At 38.0% G+C, this 24,141-nt stretch overlaps 2 protein-coding genes across 15 annotated transcripts in view; one reads left to right on the top strand and one right to left on the bottom strand.

Moving 5' to 3' along the window:
• Positions 1–7,343, bottom strand: part of Hmbox1 (homeobox containing 1) — a 164,841-nt gene extending 157,498 nt beyond the window's left edge. For 5 of the 13 annotated variants that reach the window (XM_027926861.3, XM_027926858.3, XM_027926859.3 and 2 more), the window contains exon 1: positions 7,075–7,342. The gene's annotated coding sequence lies outside the window, so the exon portion shown is untranslated. Of the gene's footprint in view, positions 1–7,074 lie in introns of all 13 variants that reach the window. The other 8 variants (XM_071610620.1, XM_027926863.3, XM_071610618.1 and 5 more) reach the window with 3 other exon arrangements.
• A 16-nt stretch (positions 7,344–7,359) lies between these two features.
• Ints9 (integrator complex subunit 9) overlaps positions 7,360–24,141 on the top strand; it is an 87,816-nt gene continuing 71,034 nt past the window's right edge. For both annotated transcript variants that reach the window (XM_027926853.3, XM_027926855.3), the window contains exon 1: positions 7,360–7,858. In XM_027926853.3, the coding sequence (XP_027782654.1) occupies positions 7,850–7,858 (9 nt within the window). In that variant the 5' untranslated portion in view covers positions 7,360–7,849. The remainder of the gene's footprint in view (positions 7,859–24,141) is intronic.

Raw genomic sequence — 24,141 nt, 5'->3', positions numbered from 1 at the left:
TGAACTTGTGATCTTCCTGCCTCAGCCTCCTGAGCTGCTAGAATTATAGGCATGCACCACCACACCCAGCTTGATTAGAATTTATCATAAAAATTTTCAAGATATGCCAAAACAATTTCTGAAATACTACCAAAGACAAAAGAGTGAAATTACTGATCCACTATCTTTATTTTTATTTCTACTGACAAAACAATAGCATTTTTAAAGAAATTTACTCAATCTTTTGGGTAATAGAATAACTCTATATCTTGATTTTGGTGGTGGGTACATAATCTACACATGATAAAAAGTTATAGAAACTACACACATACATTGTATCAATGTCAATCTCCTAGTTTTAAAAATTGTTCTATAGTTATGTAAGATATAACCCAGAGGGGAAACTGGGTGAAAGATACAGTGCCCTCTCTACTAAATTTTGCAATTTCCTATTAATGTATAATGATATGAACCAACAGTCTAAGGGCTCATAGGAATCTTATGAAATAGGTACTATTTTTACCCCCATTCTACAGATGGGGAAACTGAAATACAGGCATTTAAAAATACTTACTTCAAGGTCACAGAGCCAGGATTTGAATCACAGGAGGAATGATTCCAAAAGTTTGAACTGTTTGAAAGGGACACCAGTGGATCCATCATAAAGGCCAAGAGTCACTAAAGGATTATAGGCAATGTATGGCAGACAATCAAATTCACATTTTATTTTGGCAAAAACCCTCAGGTATGAGTGTAGAATGACTAATGAAAAAAAGTAAAAGCAACAAGATTAGTTAAGGGACTAATATTTCAGAAACAACAAAAGCCTGAATTAAGGGACTAGCAACAGAATGAAAATAAGTGAATATATACCAAGAGTGCAAAACCAACTTGATGTCACAACTGGATGAGGAGAGAGGATGACTCCAAGGCTTTACTGACTAGGCCCATGCCAAGCTTTCCATGTGTTCATTTTCTTGTTTTATTTGTGGTGTGTTTTTGTTTTGCAATACTATGAATAACTCTGGGCACCTCAGGCATGTGGGGGGCAAGCACTCTACCACTGAGCTACATCCCCATCCCTTTTTTATTTTGAGACAGGGTCTCACTAAATTGCTGAGGCTGGCTTGAACTTGGGATCCTCCTGCCTTGGCCTCCCAAGTCACCAGGATTTCAGGCAACTGCCAACATGCCCAGCAACCAAGTACTTTTTTACTTTCTTGCAGGGCTGTTAATCAAACCTAGGGCCTTACACATGGTGGGCCAGTCCTCTACTCCTGAGCTACAACCCCCAGCCCTTTATCAAAATCTTAAGGCACATAGGTTCAGTATCAAGTCATCCTTATTTCAGCAGTACCCATAGCATTTGAATTTCCCTCTATAAAGATTCAGACTTCATAAAGTACTGTTGCCTGGCAACTCCATACTAATTGTTTAATATGTATATGGTAATGAGTTATTAAATGTTTTCAATACACCATATGTAGACCATCACTGAACACAAGATGCACAAAGGAACTACAGAATCTATATACAGTATGTAAAATTCAGTAAACAGAGGCTGGGGTTGTGGCTCAGCAGATGAGTGCCTGCCTAGCTTGTGCGGGGCTCTGGGTTCGATCCTCAGTACCACATAAAAATAAAATAAAGGTACTGTATCCAACTACAACTAAAACAAAGTATTTTTTTTAAAAATTAGTAAACATTAATCATCATCACTATTTTAAATTTAAGAAAAATCCAAATGCCCTTTGAGTGGATTAGAATCATTTTTGTCACTCAAAAGTAATGTGTCTGGTGTTGCCTGTTTTAAGAATGAAAAAATCAAAACGAATGTATCAAAGCTAAACCAGATTATTATTACTTTTCCCCTTTTGTTGGCAAATGTTAATAATAAATAAAACACTACCCTTATGGGGTAAGGATCCATAAAATACTACATTAGTTGCCATGGGCCACTACTGCCTGAACTCCACCAGCACTCCACACACACTCCCCTGGAACTCTCCCAGCTCTCCACCGGCTCAATGCCTGCTCTCTCAACTGGAACTCCAAAGTAGTGGGCTCCCGAGACAGCAAGAGCCACCCTATGGAGGCAGCAAGAGCCACCCTATTGACTGACAGTAAAGGTCTATATACAATTGAATACACAGCTTAACATAACCATCATCATCTCAATGGCTCCCTGGCATCACCTCTCAACCACTCCCTTCTGAGGCCCTCAACAATTAGTATTATAATAACCACTTGAAAACTGCACCTTCAAGCTTATTACCATTTTGACAGTAAAACTATGTTAAAGCCAGTGCCTTCCAGTAACTTAATGCCCTTGGAATATTCTTTATTTGGGGAGGGGGCAGGGACTGAACTCAGAGGCACAAGACCACTGGTGGGGAGTGGGGGCTGGGGTTGAACTCAGAGGCACTAGAGCACTGAACCACATTTCCAGCCATATTTTGTATGTTATTTAAAGACAGGGTCTCACTGATTTGCTTAGCACCTCCCTTTTGCTGAAGCTGGACTCTTAATCCTCCTGCCTCAGCCTCCCCAGGCAATGGATTACAGGCATGCATGCACCACTGTCCTTAGCTAAGATATATTTATAGTAAATTTCCAACTTGTTTCATTTAAGGTCAAGAAAAACAAGTTATCTACTGTCACGAGCGGCTTCTCAGCCTTGTCTGGTTACCAGGAGTTCCCTTCCGGATATCTGCACTGGACCCCGGACCGCGACGTACGCGAACACCAAGCACGAACTCGATTGCCTTTTGAAATGCTGGTTTATTCGCACACCACACAAAGCAATACACGAGGTGGCTGGCACACAACTGCACGATCTTACTCTCAGGCGACGAGAGTTAGTTGTGGGCAAATACATGGAGTTTCCCTCGCGCTTATATACTCTATATGTTTACAACAAACTTGTTTATGTCTAACTTATCTATCATAAGCACACTACCTAGTTACATCATCAACTTATCTAACATGGGCATACTATCTAGTCATCCTATAACCAAAACATGTTTACAACTAAAAAAGTCACTTAGTCACTGCAAAGTCCAAAACAAGTCCTTTTGCTGATTCATGTTGTTTATTCATCCTTGATGTTTACTCCTGTCATCTAAAGCACTAAATTATGTTTCAACAGATGCAAACTAAAAGGTGTATTTTTTGTTGCTGTTTTTCATGGAGCTACTACACTGTGCAACTAAAAGTTTCACATCAAATAATCACTTGAAAAAAAATCTCCACCCTGCACCTGTAAAGGGCTCTAAGTCTAGTATGAGCTATCTAGGGGTAACTGCACTTAAAAATCTAAGTCACATATTAATTACTTAATTTTGAGATAAATTTCGAACCAATAGCTCCCATTTTCAAAGAACCATATTTTGGCAAAATGTGTCAAAAAATAATGGTTTATAATGATACTGAAAATCTCCAAAGCATCTCTAATGTGGACAGCATGTACTGGTAATATTCAGTCTCCTGCTACTTGTGGCTCTGTTGTTTTTTAATGGGTGGCAGGTCTGATAGACATATAAAGATGCTTTGTATATATGTAAGTGCCGGTATAGATATACACATATGACACTCTAGATACACTGTGCTTTCACTAAATTGAGAAGTAAAAGCCAGCAGTTAACAAAAAAAAAATCTAGCAAAGAATACTAAAGTGAGGCTCAGAAAGCCAAATATATATACATATATATATATATATATATATATATATATATAAAGCAAGTACACAAAACAAAAAACTAACACATTTTCACTGAGCATTTTTGTTTATCTATAAATGGTCACAACTTTTAAAAGTTGAATATTACACCGACTTTGAGAAAAATAACATTAGGATAAATTCGTAATTTCCAAGAGAAATAATATAAATTTTAAAAACTGCATTCAAAAATAAAAGAACTACAATTAAATGATTAGAAAAAGAAAACATGATTTTTACAGGAAACATGGTAGCTCTCTGAAACATATAAAACTGGGATGGAATGAATATAACATACAGGAGACTCAAAAAAGAACAAAGATGAGTATTACTAATGAATTCAACACATACTGAAAGAAGCAATGGTATTCCAACAGGCACTTGCCACAAAAACTGCCAGAATGAAACAATGCGAGATTTGTTGCGATCTATCTTAAAACTTACCAATAATGAGCTATTAAGTTTCTATTTCTAATGTTTTAAATAAGGTTTTGGGCTAGAAGACTGAAATCTGCCCAGCAGCAAAAATGGATCCTCACTGAAGACATTCAACATAAAACTAAAGTCTCCTTTCCTTGATGCATATTTGTGACCACAGACAGTGTTCACTTTATACAATACACAAAACTAACAACAGACTGGTCTTAAAGTTTGGATTTTCAACTTCCCATAATACAGGCAACATTTTTAGAAGTAATCACATTAAAATACATGTGTCTTTACATTTACAGGATGAAATTTTAAGCTGGACAGGCACCAATGCCCTGGTTTTCCACTTTTTTCATAAACCATATGATTTCCACATGCTGAGAATGTTTTATGCTTTAACCTGCAGTAAAGGCTTTACATCATTTTAATGCCCCAGTGCCTAAGATGCAAGAGTGATTCTAAGGAATAGATCTGGTTTATGTGTAATGATTTTGATCCAACTATTAGAAAAAGTTTAATAATCTCTTTTCCCTGCAAATAACTGCATTTCCATAGATGAAAACAAACAAAATAAATTTTTTTTAGCAAAGGGTGGTGGAAAACACTCATTTTTCCAACTCTTAACATTTTATTTTTTTATTTCTAAAATGCTATGACTATAATATATGTCTTTTTAAAAAGACTATTATGTAGTTACATACAATTTTTCTCTAGTTTTTGCAAAGTAACATTTCAGGTAAAGATAAAAGCTTAAAATAAGTAATCATGGAAATCTTGGTGTCTAACAAACTGAGGATTCAGCTTTGGAACAACATTTTCTATAGTTGAAATTCACGATTTAGAATACACATTCATGTTTTTTCTATTCAGGTCAATCTAAATATATATGCTACCTCATGCTTACAGTTCCCTTATCTGTATGAATGACCAATAGCACAAATTTCAAATCAGAGGTCATAAAACTTATCAAAAAATTACATAGTATATTCATATGTCTTTCAGTTTTTATGAAATCTAAAAGTCTCTTAGTGATAGGTGGCAGACCCAAGAACTGGTAAGTTCTAGACTAAATATGTAATAACATTAATTTCTCAACAGTCTAACTAGAAATTATGTCAATTCCTTTAGTCATTTAAAATTCTATGACACTAAAAACCTGTCACAGAGGGTTACTGAAGAACTTATATTTCAGATTGAAGGAAGCACCAAATATATGATCTTAAATTCTCCTGGTGTAATGTTATTAAATATTAAAGACTGTGAGAAACAAGAGGCGTTGCACTCCTCTTCCTTTTTTAACTCTAACTGAAAATTCAAAAGTCAAATTCTCCAAACTTGATTTGTAATCCAATTAGATGGAGCAACTTAGTTGTGTGATTTTAGTAAGTTCCATGCAAAGCACTGCAAACCCGATGTGATACTTACCTGTATCATAAATGCAAAATAAAAACATATAGAGGTCTTTTTCATTTATTGACGCATTTTATGGTAAAATGATAACAAGTACAACCATATTGGCACAAACTAAGTAAAAAAGCACAGAAGGCATTATGCTCATCAGGAAGAAAACTACACTATGTCAAGGAAGGCAGGAGGAAAGGGGGAAATAAAAAGGAAGAGAGGAAGGAAGGAAGAAGAAAGGACGGAAGGGAGGCAGAGAGGTAGAGAGAATGCAAAGGTTTCTGGACATGCAAGATTCCAGAGAAATGGACCTGTCATATCACTCTACCCTGTGTGATACATGAGGTTTTGCAAAGGCTTCAGACTACATAAAGAGAGAATCACTTTACACCATTCAACTTTACATAGTACGGTGTCTTTACTGCCAACTGCATTCCTCCCCGCACTCACCCAAAGCTTCCTCACTCTTCCACACCATCTTTCAGGCAGATGCAAGACAGAACAGGGCGGGGTGGAAGAAAAACACAAGCGGCGACTTTCAGCGCACCCCCTTTCCCCGCAAACAATTCCCAACAGTTTCTCTTACTACGAAATGAAGTCGCCCTATCTCAGGACACACAGCAGACATTCCGTTTCTTCAGAAGACAGACGCGTACGCAGCCCAACACTCCTGACCCCCAGCCCACGCCCCCGAATTTTAGGTGACTATGAATTTTTTTGAACAGGAAGACAACAAGATACCTCTACCTACTGTTTCGGGGTGAAGGTGGGTGGAGGACTCCTTTCAAAGTAGCCCCAATAGTGTAACCCAAACACAGTTCCGGAATAAAATATTAAGAAACACTTTTCCTTTCCCACCTATCCACAGACTTCAGGATGCCGAGAGCCATCTCCGCGCCACGCCACCTCCACAGTCCTCCAGCCCGGAGTTTGGGGTGGAGATCTGTCCGGGAGGGGCGGGGCGGAGCGCGCGGGCCGGGGCAAGGGACCCGCCGAGCCGCCGCGCCTGCCGGCCCGCACCGCGGCCGCCCGCCGTCCGGCACCGGGACGCGCGCACGCCGCTCAGCCCAGGCCCGCGGGAGCTCTGCCTCTGCCCCTCCAACTTCCCATCTCCAGACGTCCCTCACACGAGCACGGCGCCCGAGTGCGCGTCACGCGGCTGCCACCACAGCTCCACGGCCCGCACCGCCCGGCACACCTCGAAACCACCTCGCAGTTCCCGAACTCCGGGCAGGAGACCCAACCTCCGGAATTCAAACCTTCCGCCCCTCGTGGAGGAAGCCCGGAGCCCAGAGTTGCAGAGCCGTCGACGCCTCTCAATTCCGCCCCTCACGAACTGCCCCACCCCACGCCCCGCGCCCGGGTCGCCCCCTCGGCAGCCCCCAGCTTCCTCCCTCCTCTCCAACCGGCCGCTGAGGAGACCCATCCCCGGCGCCCACTCACTTTCTCCCCCAAGCTCCTCAATTTTCTTTTTTTCTCTTAAAGTGAAGAGAAACAAGTGAGAAAAGAGACTTGAGGCAGTCCGGCTTCAAAACCGCTCGACTCACCTCCGAATCCTCGCCGAGTTCTCTCGCCCGGCACAGCCCCCTCCCCAACGTCCCGGTGCGAAGGGCTGGGGTAGGGGGGAGGGAGGCGGGAGGGGGAGGGGTGTCTTCCGCGTGGGGCGCCCGTCGGGAGGGGCTGGGAGGGCTGAGGCCGCGCAGGAAGAGCACAAGGGGGAGGGGAGGCCCCTGTCTCCCAGTTTCCCCCTGAAAACCTCCCTTGTCTCAATCACATCAGACTGACTGTCTTTGTCTGGTTGACAACCGCCATATTGATATCAACAGCCCCGCTCCCACCTGCTGCCGCCGGGCGTCCCTGGGAGTTGTAGTTTCTGCCTCCCCTGAGTATAAATGCAGGGCTGGGCGTCTGGAGGCCCCAGGGAACTACAGCTCCCGGCAAGGCCCGCGCCCATTCGCCTTCCCACAGGGAGGCGGGGTAAGGGGAAACGGAGCTGCGGGGACTACACGTCCCAGAACACCATGGGTGCCGGGCCCTTCTCGGGGACATGATATCATGCTGGGGCGGAGAGGGGGGGATGGATTGGCGGCGGAGATAAATTTGAGTAAGTTCAGAGAGGAGAGGAAGGAAAGGAAGAGGTGACCACAGTTCCCGGCATGCTTTGGGAGGACTACACTTCCCAGGATGCCCCGGGCAGGGGCGCGAGGAGGAAAGACTGCAAGTCCCGCGATGCTCTCGGCGGCCGGCGGCGAGGTTGAACCGGAAGGCGCTTCCTAGGCTTGAGGAGTGCGGAGACTGGTGTAGAACCACCAAAAGTCTGAAATGAAACTGGTGAGTCTCGACTCCTAGGTCTGACGGCAGAAGTGGTGCGGGATGCTTTTGGACTTCGTCGTTTCCACCTTGGGCAGGGAACCGTCGCGAGAAGGGTGGCAGATAGGGAGCTGGAAATTGAGGGGGCCCGAGGAAGACTGTGGCTGCTTTTTGTGGTGGAGGTTTGAATTCGCTCCCTTGCCTGTCCTCCGCATACACTCACCCACGCAACTGCGCAGAGGTCTCAGTCACTCTCTGGCGGGTCCCTTTGGACAACATGAGGCCGACTGTCACATTCCTTCCCCTTCGAGTTAAGGCTAGGCTCCGTCCGCTGGGTTCCGTCTTCTTAGCTTGCACCTGCGGCTCTTAACCTATTTCCAACTCCTCTTTCCCTACCATTGTTGAGAAGCCTGATTCGATTTGAACAGATAGTCGAAAACATCTGACTGAACTTGCTTGCTTCTTAAATTTCCTATTACAGACACCTAACTGCCCTTGAAATTCAGAGAAAGCAGTGGCCAGAGCGCGAACTTGAAGGATTTGAGTCTCAAACTCTGCCTCGGATTGGGATGCACAGAAAGGAAGTGTTAGGGATTCCAGGTTAGGGCTGGGGTAGACTGCATGATTCAAGGCAAGTTGGAGCATGCCTGCCTTCTTGGAGAAGTCTTGCATCCCAAAGCTCAAACGCTTGGTTTCTAGGAAAGCTTCTCTGACCTTTGTTTTGAGCCATTTTAATTCTCATGGTGCACACAATCCTGACAAGTTAGTTTATTCCAACTCTACTGGATTAGTGATAGCATAATTAAGAAAATAGAAAAGCAGGTGTGTAATGCTGTTTCTCAACCTTTTAAAGTCGATGTTCTTGCAGCCAGCTTATTATTTTCTGTGATGTCACCCAAAAAGAAAATGTTTGTTTTTATTTTTTAAGATTTATTTATAGTTATTTTAATATGCTTTTCCAATGACTACAACCCACCTACTCTAATTTGATTTCACCAGCTGTTTTCTTAGTGAAAGTCAGAAAGTCTTAAAAGTAGATTCAACTCCAAAACTGTCTCCCTTGAAGCCATTTAGGAAAGGGGAAGGATACAGGTTAGTAAGCCTTGAGAATATCTTTGCCTCTGTGTTAGTGTGCTACACATTTAACAGTTCAGATTGAAAGTTACAACTCTTGCTCTAAGGGAAGCCCTTGCCCTACGTAAGGAAGAAGATAGAAGAGCAATATAAAATTTCAATTCACTTGTGATCACAGTAAAATAAAGGCATATTCAGGGTTTGGTGAAATGAGAGAACAGATGATTGGGGAGGACAACTTTCTGGAAGGTGAGATTGAACTGATAAAAAGGATAAGTAGGAGCCTGGGAATGTAGCTCAGTGGTAGAGTGCTTGCTTAGCATGCATGACAGCCTGAGTTCAATTTCCAACACCTAAAAAAAAAAATAGTGGGACAGGACCTTCCATGAAGATTTCAACCTATAGGATCAAAAGAGCTTGGCACCTTAATGGTTGAAACATAGAACATATATCCTAATAAAAACTAAATCAAGACAGGTGTGGCAGTGCCCACCTGTATCGCAGCTACTCTTGAGACTGAGGCAGGAGGATCCCAAGTTTGAGCGCAACCTGGGTATCTTACCAAGACCCTGTCTCAAAATAAGACTTTGAAAAAGTGATGGGGATGTAGCTCAGGTAGAATGCTCCTGAAATCAATCACTGATACCACACACAAGAAAAAAAGAATCATATATGATATGCTCAGTTTAGTTTCAGAAGGCAGGCAACTGTGAAAAAAATTTTGCTTAACACATTCATGATGGTATCAGGCATTACTTTACATACACTTTGGTTTGCTCATGAAATCCTGTTTAATTTATTTAGAGATGTGAAAACATGAAAAGCAAAAAAGAAAATGACTTCTTCTCTGTAAGAATCAAAAGATGCCTCAGAGAAAAAGGAAGTGTTTCTATTGATATTCCCTCCCTCTTTACTTTCAAACCATGGTTGCATACTAAAAACTTCTGAAGTTGAAAGATTGATGGCCTATAATGTGGAATCTTTATCACACTACCAAAGTAGTTTCAAAAGCATTGTTCCTCATTAAGTTAGACTTTTGTGTTGTGCCTCCCAAAGGGTTTGCATACATCTTCCTGTGTCCTGAAATTTTTAGCCCTGTGTACTGCTTCAGGAATATGAGGCAGGCTGCATTTACATCATAAGGGCTGGGGGTTTAGCTCAGTGGTAGATCACTTGCATAGCATGTGCAAGGCCCTGGATTCAATCCCCAGCAGCCCTTCCTCCAATAAAAATAAGATTGATAATCACAGTACACAGAAATACATTTTGTTCAGCACATTCTTATTTTTTAGATTAAGACTTTCCAAAGTATCTTTGGAAAAAAGTATCTGTCTTTGTCTGGTTGACAACCGCCATATTGATATCAACAGCCCTGCTCATATCTTGGTGATTCTGTTTCCTTAGTAAAAGTTTCTTGAATAGGTCTATTTCTCTCCAGTTTCACTAATACTGCTCTTTTCACTTAACAATTAAAATGCAGTAAAACTATCTAACTGGTCTCTGCATTCATTCATTCATTCATTCATTCTCTCAAATCCATTCTGTACTCTGCATCCCAGCAGTTGTTTTAAATGTGTTCCATAAAGCCTTATAGCTTCCTTTGCCCTTAGGATCAAGTCTTATAATTCTTAACTTGGTTGATTTGGCCCTGAAGAATATGATTCTGCTAACCTTTTTAAGCCCATATCTAACCTTCTTCCTTGCTCTTTTTTCCCCCCAATCATATAGGACAAGTTTAGTCTCTTGAACTCACCCTTTTCTCTTTTGCCTTTGGAACGTTGAGTATGTCACATTGCCTGCCACAATCATTTTTTGCCTGGCTAATGTCTTCATATTTCAAGTCTCTATCTAAATAGCACTTTTTCAAGTTCTTCTTGAATTAAGTACTCCTGTTAATTGCTTCCATGGCACCCTTCCTGCTAGTAGGACCTGTAATTATATGTTTAGTGTCTGTCCTCCCTTATGTAAACTTTTATATTCCAAGAGCCTGACAAAGAGTGTGACCTCACTAAATAGTTGAATAAATAATTTCTGAAGGACTGTCAAAGTATATGAATAACATTGAGAAAAAAATCACAGATGAAGTTAACAAAATTACAGTAAGCCATAATCTTTGGAGTAAAAAGAATAATTGTTACCTTTTATAGAGCACAATGTGCCAGGCCTTGTGCTAAGTACTTATACAGTGTGCCATTTAATCATTTCATCTGGGTGATAGCATTCCCATTTTACAGATTAAAAATTTGAAATTTGAGGAAGTGAAATAAGTGATTCAACAGTTACTCAAATTAAAAAAATGTAATAGAGCCAAGATCTGAACCCAAGTCTCCCTGACTGAATAATCTGTTGCTAATTGGGGGCAGGGACTCCAGCACCCTATACAGGGGGATTGAATGTGCCCCCCCCCCCCCATACACTAGGCAAATGCTCTACCACTGAGCAGCATCCCCAGCCCTAGAAAGGAGGATAAAGTGCCTACTGAGTAATTGTATGTAAGGCTATTTTTTAAATTAGCTTTAAATATTATCTAAAATTTTTAAAAAATATTTATTTTTTAGCTTTAGCTGGACACAGTATCTTATTTTTATATGGTGCTGAGGATCATACCCAGTGCTTCATGCATGCTAGTCAAGCACTCTATCACTGAGCCATGACCCCAGCCCTATATTATCTAAATTTAGCTTCCAAATACCATTTGGTAATTCTCTAACTTTGCATATCTCTTTCTTAGTGGCTTTTCACCCACCCACATGAAGACAGTGTCATTCTAATGTATTGTTTGGATAGTGATCAAAGGATCTTAATCACTGCCTATATATATAATATTATGTCATATTTGGGCAACTTTAAAAATATTCATTGGTCTTTTCAATTAATCCTTTTAGAAAGAACAAGAAAATTGGAAATGTTATCTTCTAATTAGCTCATTTTAGGATATGTTTGCTTATTAGAATAGATTGAGCCTACGGCTACCCTAATGGCCACTCAGCTACAGATAGGAACTAGAATTCACCACAGTCCTTATTAACAAAAGACCATAGACCACAAAATTATTTAGTACATTTACAGTAAGTAAGTTGTAAACATCATGGCTAGGAATCCAATCATTCAAACAGATGAAGATTAAGATGAACAAAATATTAAGAAGTTCAAGAATGTAGCACATGTACTTTCTAGATAGTTCAAGAGTTTGAATTTTATAGCTTATTCAGTCAACAGAGACTTTCCATGCAACCACAGAATAACCTTGGCATTAAAGTTTCAGCACTTTAAATTTTAAGCATTACATTTGACCCCAGAAATCTATGACATGGAATTATGTATAGTCTTGCTGAGACTCAAATTTGAATATGACTTTAAGATTAATGATAATCCTTTGTGATTGAGCCATCTGCCTCACTATCCATGGCTCTTTTCAGAATTATAGTTACTCTGTTGTGAAAGGTCTGAAAGAAAAGTCATTTGAATCTGTATTATACTATATTTATTGAATTTGATGAAGAAAATCTTATGCTATAGTTGTATTTACAAATGTAAAAAGTTGAGAAGGCCATGAAATGTATTTTTCAATGGTGTTTGTGCCTTTGTGCAAAATGCCGTTTCATTTCTACTGGCTCAAACTTTTAACTCACTGTTACTCTGGGGAAAACAGATGGAGCAAAGAAATGAATTCATGGACTACTCCCAGTAGAGGACAAGGGAACACCAAGTGGTGTTGTAGATTATATAGAAGATCTTTGCTTGAAAGGTGTGAATCCTACCCCAAGGTCAGTTTAAGAAATCATTAGAAAGGGGTGTGGTTAATCCTCACCTTGGGTCTGAGCATGTTGGATTTTTTCTCTCCTGTTTATAGTCACAGAATTCTTTTAATTTCCTATAACTTGGATCCTGAACAGAAAATCTCTTGCTATACATAATAAGCATTCAAAAATTTATCAGTGCTTGATGCACCTATTGCAGTGTGGTTGTTAAAATGTCAACCTGCTTTTTCTCTCTTCTGTTTCTCCTAGCTGGTTGATTAGAGTGCCCTCTTGTGTCTATATGATGTAATGTCATTTCAAGCCTTTGAAAGGTCTTTTTATCACAAACTCAGTATGGTACGTTTTTTTCCTTTCATGATTTCCTCAAACTCTGAAAAGCTATGTGTGACATAAAAACAAGTTATATACCTTGTTCAGTAGTGCCCTAAATAGATAATTTACCCTTGGGCATTTCAGAGTCCTGATTTGTGACTCTAAAAATTAAGTCTTTTATACTTAACCAAGGCAAAAAAAAAATTAATAATAGTTGAATTGAAAAAAATAAACTTCCTTGCCTCTGGTTATCTGCAAAACCAGAGTGCTGCCCCACTCCAAACATAAATGTCGCTTTAACACCAGTAGCCCATTTGTTTTGTGACTGGTTTGTTCTGAATACTTAAATCCCTCTGCCATTTGCTCTAGTGATCAGCAAAGAGTATTTGACCAAAAACTTATAAGAGAGCTGAAAGTGCAGTGACTGTTGAACTCAAAACCTAGCAATTTCAAATGGAAAAATTGTCCCTGGCTTTCTAAACACTACTGGGGGTCCAAGAATAGACCAACCTTCCAATCTCCTCCATCATTTATTTATTTACTCAACAAATCTTTCTGAACAGCTCTGGTAGGCATTGGTTAAGGAACTGGCTGTACTTCAGTGAACAAAAAACAGATTTATTCCCTGCTTGTATGGAACTTAAAACTTAGTGGGTTTTCTTCGTACAGTTAAAGCAATATTACAGCAAATTCCATTGTGTAGAGAGATTGTTGAGCGCTGGCTGTAGTGCTTTTGTAATATAATGATAGAATATGGATTTAATAGTATCCAATAATATACCTTCTTAAAATTTTGATAGGCTCAATTGCCCAGCAGTTTTCTATTTTACCAATAGAATATGAGAATACATTTTCCCCACCTTACCAGCAATTCTGTTTACTCTTACTATTTGTTTTACTAATGTAACTTTGTTTAATCTATCTTCATGTCTTTCATCTACTGCAGGCTTTGACCATATTTAGTAAACCAAACCAATAGAAGTGACTGAATATGGGAAGATGTACCAGCAAAAGAAGCAAATTTCTTTTTATAATTTTTTTCTTCTTTAGATATACATGACAGTAGAATGTATTTTGTCATATTATACATACATGGAGTATAACTTCCCATTCTTGTGGCTGTACATGATGTAGAGTTAAACTGGTCGTGTATTTGTATATGAACATAGGAAAGTGATGTGCACTTCATTCTGTCTTTCCTATTCCTTCCATTCATTCACCTTTTTCTAATCCAATGAACTTCTGTTCTTCCCTTTCCCTCCCTTATTGTGTGTTAGAATCCATGTATGGGAGACAACATTTGGCCTTTGTTTTTTTTGAGATTTGCTTATTTCACTTAACATGATAGTCTCCAGTTCCATCCATTTACCGGCAAATGCCATAATTTCATTCTTTATGTCTGAGTAATATTCCATTGTGTATGTGTACCACATTTCTCTATCCATTCATCTGTTGAGGTGTCTAGGTTGGTTCCATAGCTTAGCTGTTGTGAATTGAGCTGCTATAAAAACTTATGTGGCTGGGTCACTATAGTATGCTTATTTTAAATCCTTTGGGTATATATTAAGACATGGAATAACTGGGCCAAATGGTAGTTTCAGGGCTGGGGTTGTGGCTCAGTGGTAGAGCACCTGCCTGGCATGTATGAGGCACTGGGTTCGCTCCTCAGCACCACATAAAAATAAATAAAATAAAGATATTTTGTTCATCTACAACTAAAAAAAAAAAAAGTTTTCTGAGGAGTCTCCATACTGCTTTCTATAATGGTTGCACCAATTTGCAGTCCCACGAGCAATGTATGAGTGTGCCTTTTAGGGAAGCAGATTTCTTTGGTTAAAAATGTGCCATTAGACTCTGTAAAGAGAATTGTATAAAAGACCTAATGAGTTACTTAGAAATGCTGTTGAGTGGATGTTAAGGTGTTAGAATTGTGGGACCAAGCAACTGGGAGAAGCAGCTGAGCCAATAGGATTAAACAGCCAAGAAGATCCTGTTTACCCCTTCCCCTAATAAAGGGGCTGACCAGATAGATGAAGCTAGGAGTTTACATATTAGGCAAGACTAAAAGAGGAACAGATGCCAGAATTTTCCGAGAGCATGAGAAATAGAAAGAATGGGAATAGTAGGGACAGGAGGGGGAGTGGCGAAGACCTATGAAAATAGTGTCAGCTTGACAGCCCCAAGGTGCTCAGTGGTTAAGACTAAGAATTTACTGTGAGAGGAAAAAAAATGGTTTATATTGTCCCTGATTGACCATATATCTGAAGGAGAGCCTTAAAGATCTAAAATATCTAAATTTTATTGAAAGCACAACTGAGTGAACTTTAGCTCTCTCAAAGATGGATAACCAGACAGATGATGTTCAAGAAAGGGATTCTTTAATAGGAATTGTAAAACTAATGCTTTTTTTTGCCCTAAGGTAGTTTAATTTTCATCACTCATGTTTATGAAGGGATTGAGGGAGGTTTGTAATAAAACGTCTTCCATAATCCATTCTGAGATCTGTGCCTTGAAGCAGATTCTCTTTTCCTAAGTACAGTATTTCTACATGTTTCTAGTTCATTAAAACAGAGGAAAGCATAATTATAATATTTAAGTCTCTCTTCCCATATCTTTTTTCCAGCATGTGAAAATATGGGACTAAAGCAATAGTTTTGATAATGTAAAGAATATTATTATAATGACTATCTATTTTTTTTTTTAATTTTTCAACAGCTTTTTAAGGTATAGTTTACATAAAATACACGCATTTTGTGGCTGGGGATGTGGCTCAAGCGGTAGCGCGCTCGCCTGGCATGCGCGGAGCGCTGGGTTCGATCCTCAGCAGCACATAAAAATAAAATAAATATAAAAAATAAATAAATATTAAAAAATTCTCTCTCAAAAAAAAAATACACGGATTTAAAGGGTCGAATACAGTGACTTAATAAATGCAGTTGTGCAACAGTCACCACAGTACAGCTTTTGAACATTTGCATCTCTCCAGAAGCATTAGCAGTCAGCCCCCATTACTACCTCCAGGCACATGCAACCTCTCATCTACTTTGTCTCTGTAGATTTGCCCTTTCTGCTCTTTTCATGAATTATGTAGTCTTTTATGTCTGATTTTCACTTAAGCTTAATGTTTTGAGGCTCATCATACTGTGAAATGTATCAATAGTTGATGATTCCTTTTTATTGCTCAATAATATTCCACTACATGAATATACTGTGTTTTGTTTCTTCATGCTCAAGGTGAATCGTTTTCACCATTGGCTGTTGTGATTGTGTGAACATAGGTTTTCATTTCTGGTTTCTCCCAAGTTTTCAGTTCTTTTTCTTGCATGATTGCAGTAGCTAAACCCTTCAGTACAGTACTGAACAGAAATGGTACAAGTAGATATCCTTGATTTGTTGCTCATCTTGGAAGGAAAGCATTCAAACTTTTACCACTAAATATGATATGAGTTGTATGTTTTTCATACTTGTCCTTTTTCAACCTGTCCTTCTCCCAGTTTGTTGAGTATTTTTATCATGAATAGATCTTGGATTTTGTCAGAAGTTTTTCCTTCCTTTGTCAATGTGATGGTCTGGTGTCTATCAAGGTAGTCGTTTGGGCTTTGTCCTTCTGTTAATATGATAGATTTCCTTAATTGAATTTTGAATTTGCTGAATCAGTCTTGAATTCCTGGAATAAGTGCTGCTTCGTCATGGTATACGTCCTTTGTGTATCTTGCTGGATTTGGTTTGCTAGTATGTTATTAAGGATTCTTGCTATGTATTCATGAGGGATATCACTTTATAGTTTTCTTGTGATATCTTCTGGCTTTGGTATAAGTGTAATGTCATTCTCATTGAATGAGCTGGAAAAATGTTGCTACCTCTATATTCCACAAGAGTGTGTGGAGAATTAATGTTATTTCTTCTTTAAATGTTTGATAGAATTCATCAATGAAGCCATCTGAGCCTGAGCCTTTCTTAATGAGAAAATTTTTAATTGACAAATTCATTGGTTTTACTTGCTATAAGTCTTTATTTGGGCATTTCTTTCTAAAAAATTGTGGTAAAATATACACAATATGAATTAAGTAAAGCATTAAGTACATTTCACATTGTTGTGCAGCCATCACCCTTGTCTCTACAACATTTTCTTGATTGTAGCCATTATACATAACTTCCCATTGCCCCTCAGCCTCTGGCAGTTACCATCCAGTTTCTATGAGTCTGATCACTCTAGGTACCTCATATAACTGGAAACAGCAGTATTTGTCCTTTTGTGACTGGCTTATTTCACTTAGCACAGTGTGTGTATTCAAGGTTTATCCATGCTGTCACATGTGTCGGAATTGCCTTCTTTTTATATTCCCTTGTGTGTGTAGACCTCATTACATTTAGCCATTCACTTGTTGATGGACACTGGGTTGTTTCATCCTTTTGCCTGATTCAGATACTGCTGCTATGAACATGGGTGTACAAAAATCTGTTTAAGCCCTCACTTTCGATTTTTTTTAGTATATGCTCAGAGATGGAATTGCTGAATCATAAGGTAATTCTACGTTTAACTTATTGAGGAGCTTGCAATAGTATATTCCACAGTAGCTGCATCTGCACTGTTTTAAAACCCACCAGCAATGCACAAGGGGTTCTGATTTTTCCATTTTCTCAGCAACACTTGTCAATTTTTATTTGGTTGTTTTTATTGTTTTAATAGCCATTCTAATGGGTGTAGATCTAGTGGTTTTAATTTTCATTTCCCTACTGATTAATGATGTAGAGCATCTTTTTGAATTTTACTTAAGTAATACGTGTTTTTAAAATCAAACTGAATGTGTAAAAAAAAAAGCGGGGGGGAGGGGTTCCTTTTACTCCTTTATCTTCTCCCCCAGGGGAAAAAAAATTAGTTTCTTATGAATATGTCAGAGGGATTCTATGAATTTATGTGCATGTGTGTAATTATCTTTTGTTTTTTACACAGGTTGGTTTGACATGTTGCTTTTTCAGGTTAGAAATACAAAGATCATTTCATATCAATGAATTGCCTCATGTTATAAAATTACATATCCACACCTAATGAATCAGGATCTACATTTAACAAGATCTCCATTCTTCTTGTTTTCAAGAAACTTTAATTCCAAACAATGAAATGTTTTCAATACTACTTTCAAGTATTTTTAAATATATATTTCTAGCAGACACTTTGTGTTTTCAAAGCCTAAAGAGAGAATTTGGAATTGTGGGTTTTAGCCTGGAAGATACAGTTCCACTACCCCCACCCCTCAACAATTTTTGTTACTTAAAATTTAAAGTGTGGTTTTTGTTGCTGATGTAAAACATAATTCATGAAACTAATGTTACTATTTCTCAAAAATACACTAATGCTATTGCTATAGAAAAATCATTTGGATAATAATCTGTTGTTTAGATATACCCTAATTTATCTTACCAAATCTGTGGTTGTACCAATCTTAGGTTGTATCCCGTCTTTTGCAATTGCAAATCATGTTTTACAGATAATATCCTTTGTGAGAATCTTGGGAATTATCTAGAACACATCTAGTGGTAAAACTGATGGTCTAAAGGGGATATACAATTTCTGTTTAGTTTTATTGCCAAAATGCCTCCATAGCAATTAGTCAGATTGTATGGTTGCCTCTAGCGTTCCTGGTGCTGTTACCAATCTTATTTTTTTTTTGATCACTGAAAAGTGAAAGAAATGGTATGTCATTATAGTTTTGATTTTTTTCTCATGTGTAACATATGGAACATCTTTTCATATATTTAGGAAAGCCTTTGAATTTCCATTTCCTTCTGAGTTCTTCTGTTCCTCTTGATCTATTAATATTCTAGTCCTAAACTATTTTGCCATATGTAGCTTTTGGGTGGGGTTACTGGGAATTGAATTCAGGGGCACTCAACCACTGAACCAAATCCCCAGTCCTATTTTATATTTTGTATTTAGAGGGTCTCACTGAGTTGCCTAGCACCTCACTTTTGCTGAGGCTGGCTTTGAGCTCTTGATCCTCCTGCCTCAGCCTCCCAAGCCACTAGGATCACAGGCATATGCCACCACACCCAGCCATATGTAACTTTGAAGTATATTTTAATATCCTGTGGTTCTTTTGCTTATTGTTCTTTATTTCAGAATTTTCCAAGCTGCTCTCAAACATTTATTTTCTCATAAAATTAAGACTTTTTGATTCTCTATAAACTTAGAATTATTAGTTCCAAAATTCTTTTTATATTTTTATTTAGATCAGATCAAATTTATAAATTTTAAGGAGAGAATTGACTAATTTCTTTCAGTATATAACTGGGTTTATCCAAGAACAAGAAATGTTATTTCCTTTACTCAAACTTTGTGTTTTTGTCGTACTAGGGATTGAATCAACCATTGAGCCCAACCACTGAGCCACATCCCCAGTCCTTTTTTGGTATTTTATTTAGAGACAGGATCTCGCTGAGTTGCTTAGGGCCTCGATAAGTTGCTATGGCTGACTGGACTCATGCCTCAGCCTCCCAAGCCGTTGGGATTACAGATGTGCACTACCACACCTGGCTCAAACATTTTTAAAATTTATCTTTGTAGCATTTTTAAACTTCTTAATATAGCTCTTAGATGTTTCCTGTCAAATGTACATCAAAATACTTTTTATCTTTTTGATTGTGTCTGAATTGGAATCTTCCTACATAGTTTACATATAAAACGATCATTTATTTCTTGTATTCACTATACAGTCTCTTATTGAATAAATTTAAGTTTTAATGGTTTCCTAGTTGGTTCTTATGGGTTTTGTAGGTATATAATTTGGCAGATATTTATTTACCGATTGATGTTTACCATACTAGGTGCTTTACCACTGAACTGTATCCCTGGTCCTTTTTATTTTTTGAGACAGAATCATTTTGTGTGTGCATGTGTGCGTGCATGCGTATGTGCGTATGTGCATGTGTGCTGCTGGGGATCAAACTCGGGGCCTTATGCATGTGAGGAAAGCACTCTACCAACTGAGCTATATCTCCAGCCCATGAGACAGGATCTTGATAAATTGCCCAAATTAGTCTTGAATTTTTGATCCTCTTACCTCAGCCTCCTGAGTTGGGACTCTAGGTGTGTACAACCCCCCCCCCCCCAGCTTCAAATATCTTTCCTTTCTATGGTTAATTACATTGGTTTATACACACAGCACAGTTTTTGATAGGAGTGGTGGTAGTACGTGTTCTGTCTCTGGTGTGAATGACGAGCTGCTTCAACTCAACACATCACTGTTATATTGACTTTTGGCTTGAAATTTTTGTATATTTTAATTTATATGCTATAGCTAGCTTTTCTCTTACTCCATAATTTTTAGTCATTAGTAAAGTGTGATTCTTTTACATAGCCCAACAAAAACTTTTTTTCTAAGGGGAAGATCTATTTGTGTTTTATTGTTTGACCTAGGCAGTTAATTATATCTCGTGAGCCATTTCCAGACTTTTGGGCAAACAATAGGTTTTATAACTGAAAGTCTTACATGGTGCATGGCATACTCATGGAAGTAATAGACTTCTGTGACCTTAAAAGAAATTGTAAGATTTCCTTGGAAAACAGAACAGCCAGAAATAGTTTCTCTGTACTTCAGAGACAAGCCTGATAAAACCAAGAAATGTAAACAAATCAGTCTGTTAAAATAAACATAATTACCACACATACCAAAAAAAAAAAAAAAAAAAAAATCTCTGTAGGAACAAAAAGTCTCAGGTGGTGGCTTTTTTTAAATGATGTTTGATTCAAGCTGTGTAGATCCCATGGGGGTAAAAATGATAAACAACTAGTTATAACAGATTTAAGAAGCAATAACAAAATTCCATTGTTTGGTTATATAGTTCAGTAAATGTTACTAAATGCCTATCTTGTAGGAAACTATCTTGTATGAAACATTCTTTCTACTGTGGAACATGTTAAAGATAAATAGACATAGACCCTGGCTGTCAGTAACTCACTAACAGCTGTAGGCATACTGTATGGGGTACACTCTATTATGTGATCACATGTCATTCTAAAATTTTAATTAATTAATTAATTTTTATGCAGTGCTAAGGATCAAACCCAGTGCTTCACACATGCTGGGCAAGCACTCTGCCACTGAGCTACAGCCCCAGCCCTCACTTGTCTCTTTGGTGAAGACACTCACTATGTATTATAAAAGCAATAGTGAGTGACCTATGGAAGATTAGGGTTTTGAAAGATGAATTCCAACTAGAGAGTCACAGATTCCTCAAGAAATAAAATCTCAGCTGGCTTTTATGTTGAGGGATAGGGAATGTAGCCCAGTGGTAGAGCGCTTGCCTAGCATGCATGTATACGGTTATGGATTTCATTCCCAGTACCATTAAAAAAAAAAAAAAAAAGTACTTTGGCTCACAGATATGTCTGAATAGGAGGGTTATGTCATATTGGAGGCAGAAGGAACAGTTAAAGTAAAAACGTTTTGAGAAGAGAGTTATTCTGTTTCTCCAGTGTCAGGCAAGTACAATTTATTATTGTGGTTTTTTTTTTTTTTGCTGTGCAGTACAGTGGACACATTTCTGCCGACTAACATCCTCCTAATTCATTAATTCCTAATTTATCACTTGAGAATGCCAACATGTTCATTATATGTGTATATAATGAACATGTAAGATCTGCACATTGATTGTAAGGCGGGAACAAACTTGCTACATGTACTTTGGAGGAAAGGCTAGAAAAGTAGATTGAAGCCACAGCAGATGGGCGTTCACACAAGACTTAGTGGTTAGAATAGTAAGACTAAGCACCCCACTAAGCCTTGAAATTCAGCCCTTTGGAAATCTGGGACAAATAAGTAAGAATAGCTATATTTTACATAATTAAGTAAAACTTTGGAAGTGTGTAATTTTAAAAGGATGGCTTCACTGCAGTTGCAACAGCAAATATTTTGAAAAGTGACATATGATCAAAATAAGAATTAGGAGCTTAGCAAATGCATCAAAGCAAATACAAAGTCAAAATTACTGCCTAGGACAGAGGATTGTGCTAAGTGCTTTGCAGAGGACCTTATAAGCAGTAACAGAGTTCACAAATTCATCAGGACAAAAGGCATCCTGAGGCCCAGTGGGACTATCTGGTGTCTTCGAGTATAAGAAGAATGCCCAGATGTGAAATAGGAGATAAACAGAAACACTAATGAACTCCTTGGCTTTCATCTTCATTGAGATAGGGGAGTAGAGAGTGATCCTGTTCCTCCAGAATTGATAAATACATAGGATATTCCCAATTAGGTCAACATGAATATAGATACATCACTAGAAAGTATGATACTCAGAGTTGTGTTTGTGAATTTTTATACAGTAAAACTAAGACAAATTTAAGACATATAAACAGCTGCATGGATGTTTACCTATGTGTGTGTTCATGCATTCACTGTACAGACTAAGATACAATTAGCTTTTGTTTTACCATCTGTAGTATGTGACTTCATATATGACATTACCAGCTCAGACCATTATATCTATATTCTAGCAAGCAAGGAAGAGGAAGGGTCAAAGAAAGACATGTCCTCTCTGATACATTGTAAAAGTTGCATATATACCTTTTTAGATTTATTTCTTCTTTGCCAAAATTTACATACTTGACTACATCTAGGTCTAAGTGAGACTAGCAAGTACAATCTTCATTCTAGGTGGCCGTAGAAATAGAATTCTACTATTTAAAGAAAGGGGAATACAGATGAAAGGATAGGATTTTGATAAGTACATTCATTTTGAATATTTTATAGTTCATTTTGAATATTTTTAGAGTATAATGTATGGATTTATTCTACTGTTGAACATTTTGATTTACATTTCCAACTCCCACACAATGCTGTGGAAAGCATACTGTGTAGTTAATTTTTTGCACCCATCTAATTTTTTGCTTAGTATCAAATCCTAAGTAGAATTACTAGTTCAAAGACCACACATGCATATTTTAAATTATGATTCAATATAATCTTTAGAAGCGCTTTCATTTTTACCCACAAAATGAAAATGAAAGGCCTCATTTCCCCGTACTTTCTTGGTGAGGTTTGTTGTTGCTGCTGTTTTCCCTTTACTAAGTTATAAACTGAGCGTTTTCTCTTAATATAATTTTATTTTGCATTTTCTACTGGATTTCTGTTAATTCTGCATTTCTGTTACATCTTCAGATGGGTATTTTGGGGCCTTTATATCCTTTCATAAGTTACTTGTTTGTGTTTTTTTGCCCATTTTTCTGTTGGAGTGTATTTCTTGCCTTATTCATTTGTTATAGCTCTTTGTAAGTTAAAGATATCAATTTTTGTCTTGGTTGATTATTTTTTCCTTTCCTTGAACTACTTTTTGCCTTAAAATTTCTTAGGATAATGATTAAATCTATTGGTATTTTCTCCCAGCATCATAGCTTAAAGATCAAACTTTTAAAATCCTTCCTACAAACAAGCATGGTAGCACACACCTGTAATCCCAGGATTCTATTTCAGTAGAATGTGCCCTTCCTTTTCCCTGCCACATGAAAAATTACATATAGTTAATTTTTTGCACCCATCTAATTTTTGGCTTAGTATCAAAAAATTTAAGGCATGGAGGGTCTCCTGATGATCCTCAGCAATGACTTAGGTGTGTCAAGGCTGAGAAAAGTTTGCAAGCCCTTGAAAAACTAAGTTCCTCATTCTTAAAAAAAAGTATTTGGATCAATTGATCTGATTCCTTTGAGCTTGTTCAATTTTCTTCTATTTCCTATTTCAGAAAGTAAGTTTTAACAGAATATAGTGCCACAGACATGTCTTGATGACAGATGATATAAAAAACCAAGTTTTGGTTTACCCAGTGAATTGATGGAATAATGAGAAACAATATTTTTTTTGTCAAAAGAAAGTTTAGAAATAATCTAGTGAAATCTCCTCATTTATCAGATGAGAAAATTGAGCCCCAAAGAATTTAGGGTTTCATTCAGGCTAATAGTACCTTAGAAACAAAATTAGAACTAATGTTTATGCCCAGCTCAAATGAAATGTTGGGTACACACATTCCAGCAATGAAAACTGACTCTGATGTCTTTAAGCCAAAAATAAATTTTCACTTTGGGAAACAGTTTGATAGTTTCTTATTAAGTTAAACATATTTACCTTATAATTCAACAATCCTATTTTTAATTACCCAAGAGAA

The sequence above is a fragment of the Marmota flaviventris genome, chromosome 3 (assembly GCF_047511675.1).
Source record: "Marmota flaviventris isolate mMarFla1 chromosome 3, mMarFla1.hap1, whole genome shotgun sequence".
Lineage (NCBI taxonomy): Eukaryota > Metazoa > Chordata > Mammalia > Rodentia > Sciuridae > Marmota > Marmota flaviventris.
The sequence above is the reverse complement of the archived record's forward strand: the minus strand, read 5'-3'. Positions and strand labels throughout refer to the sequence as shown.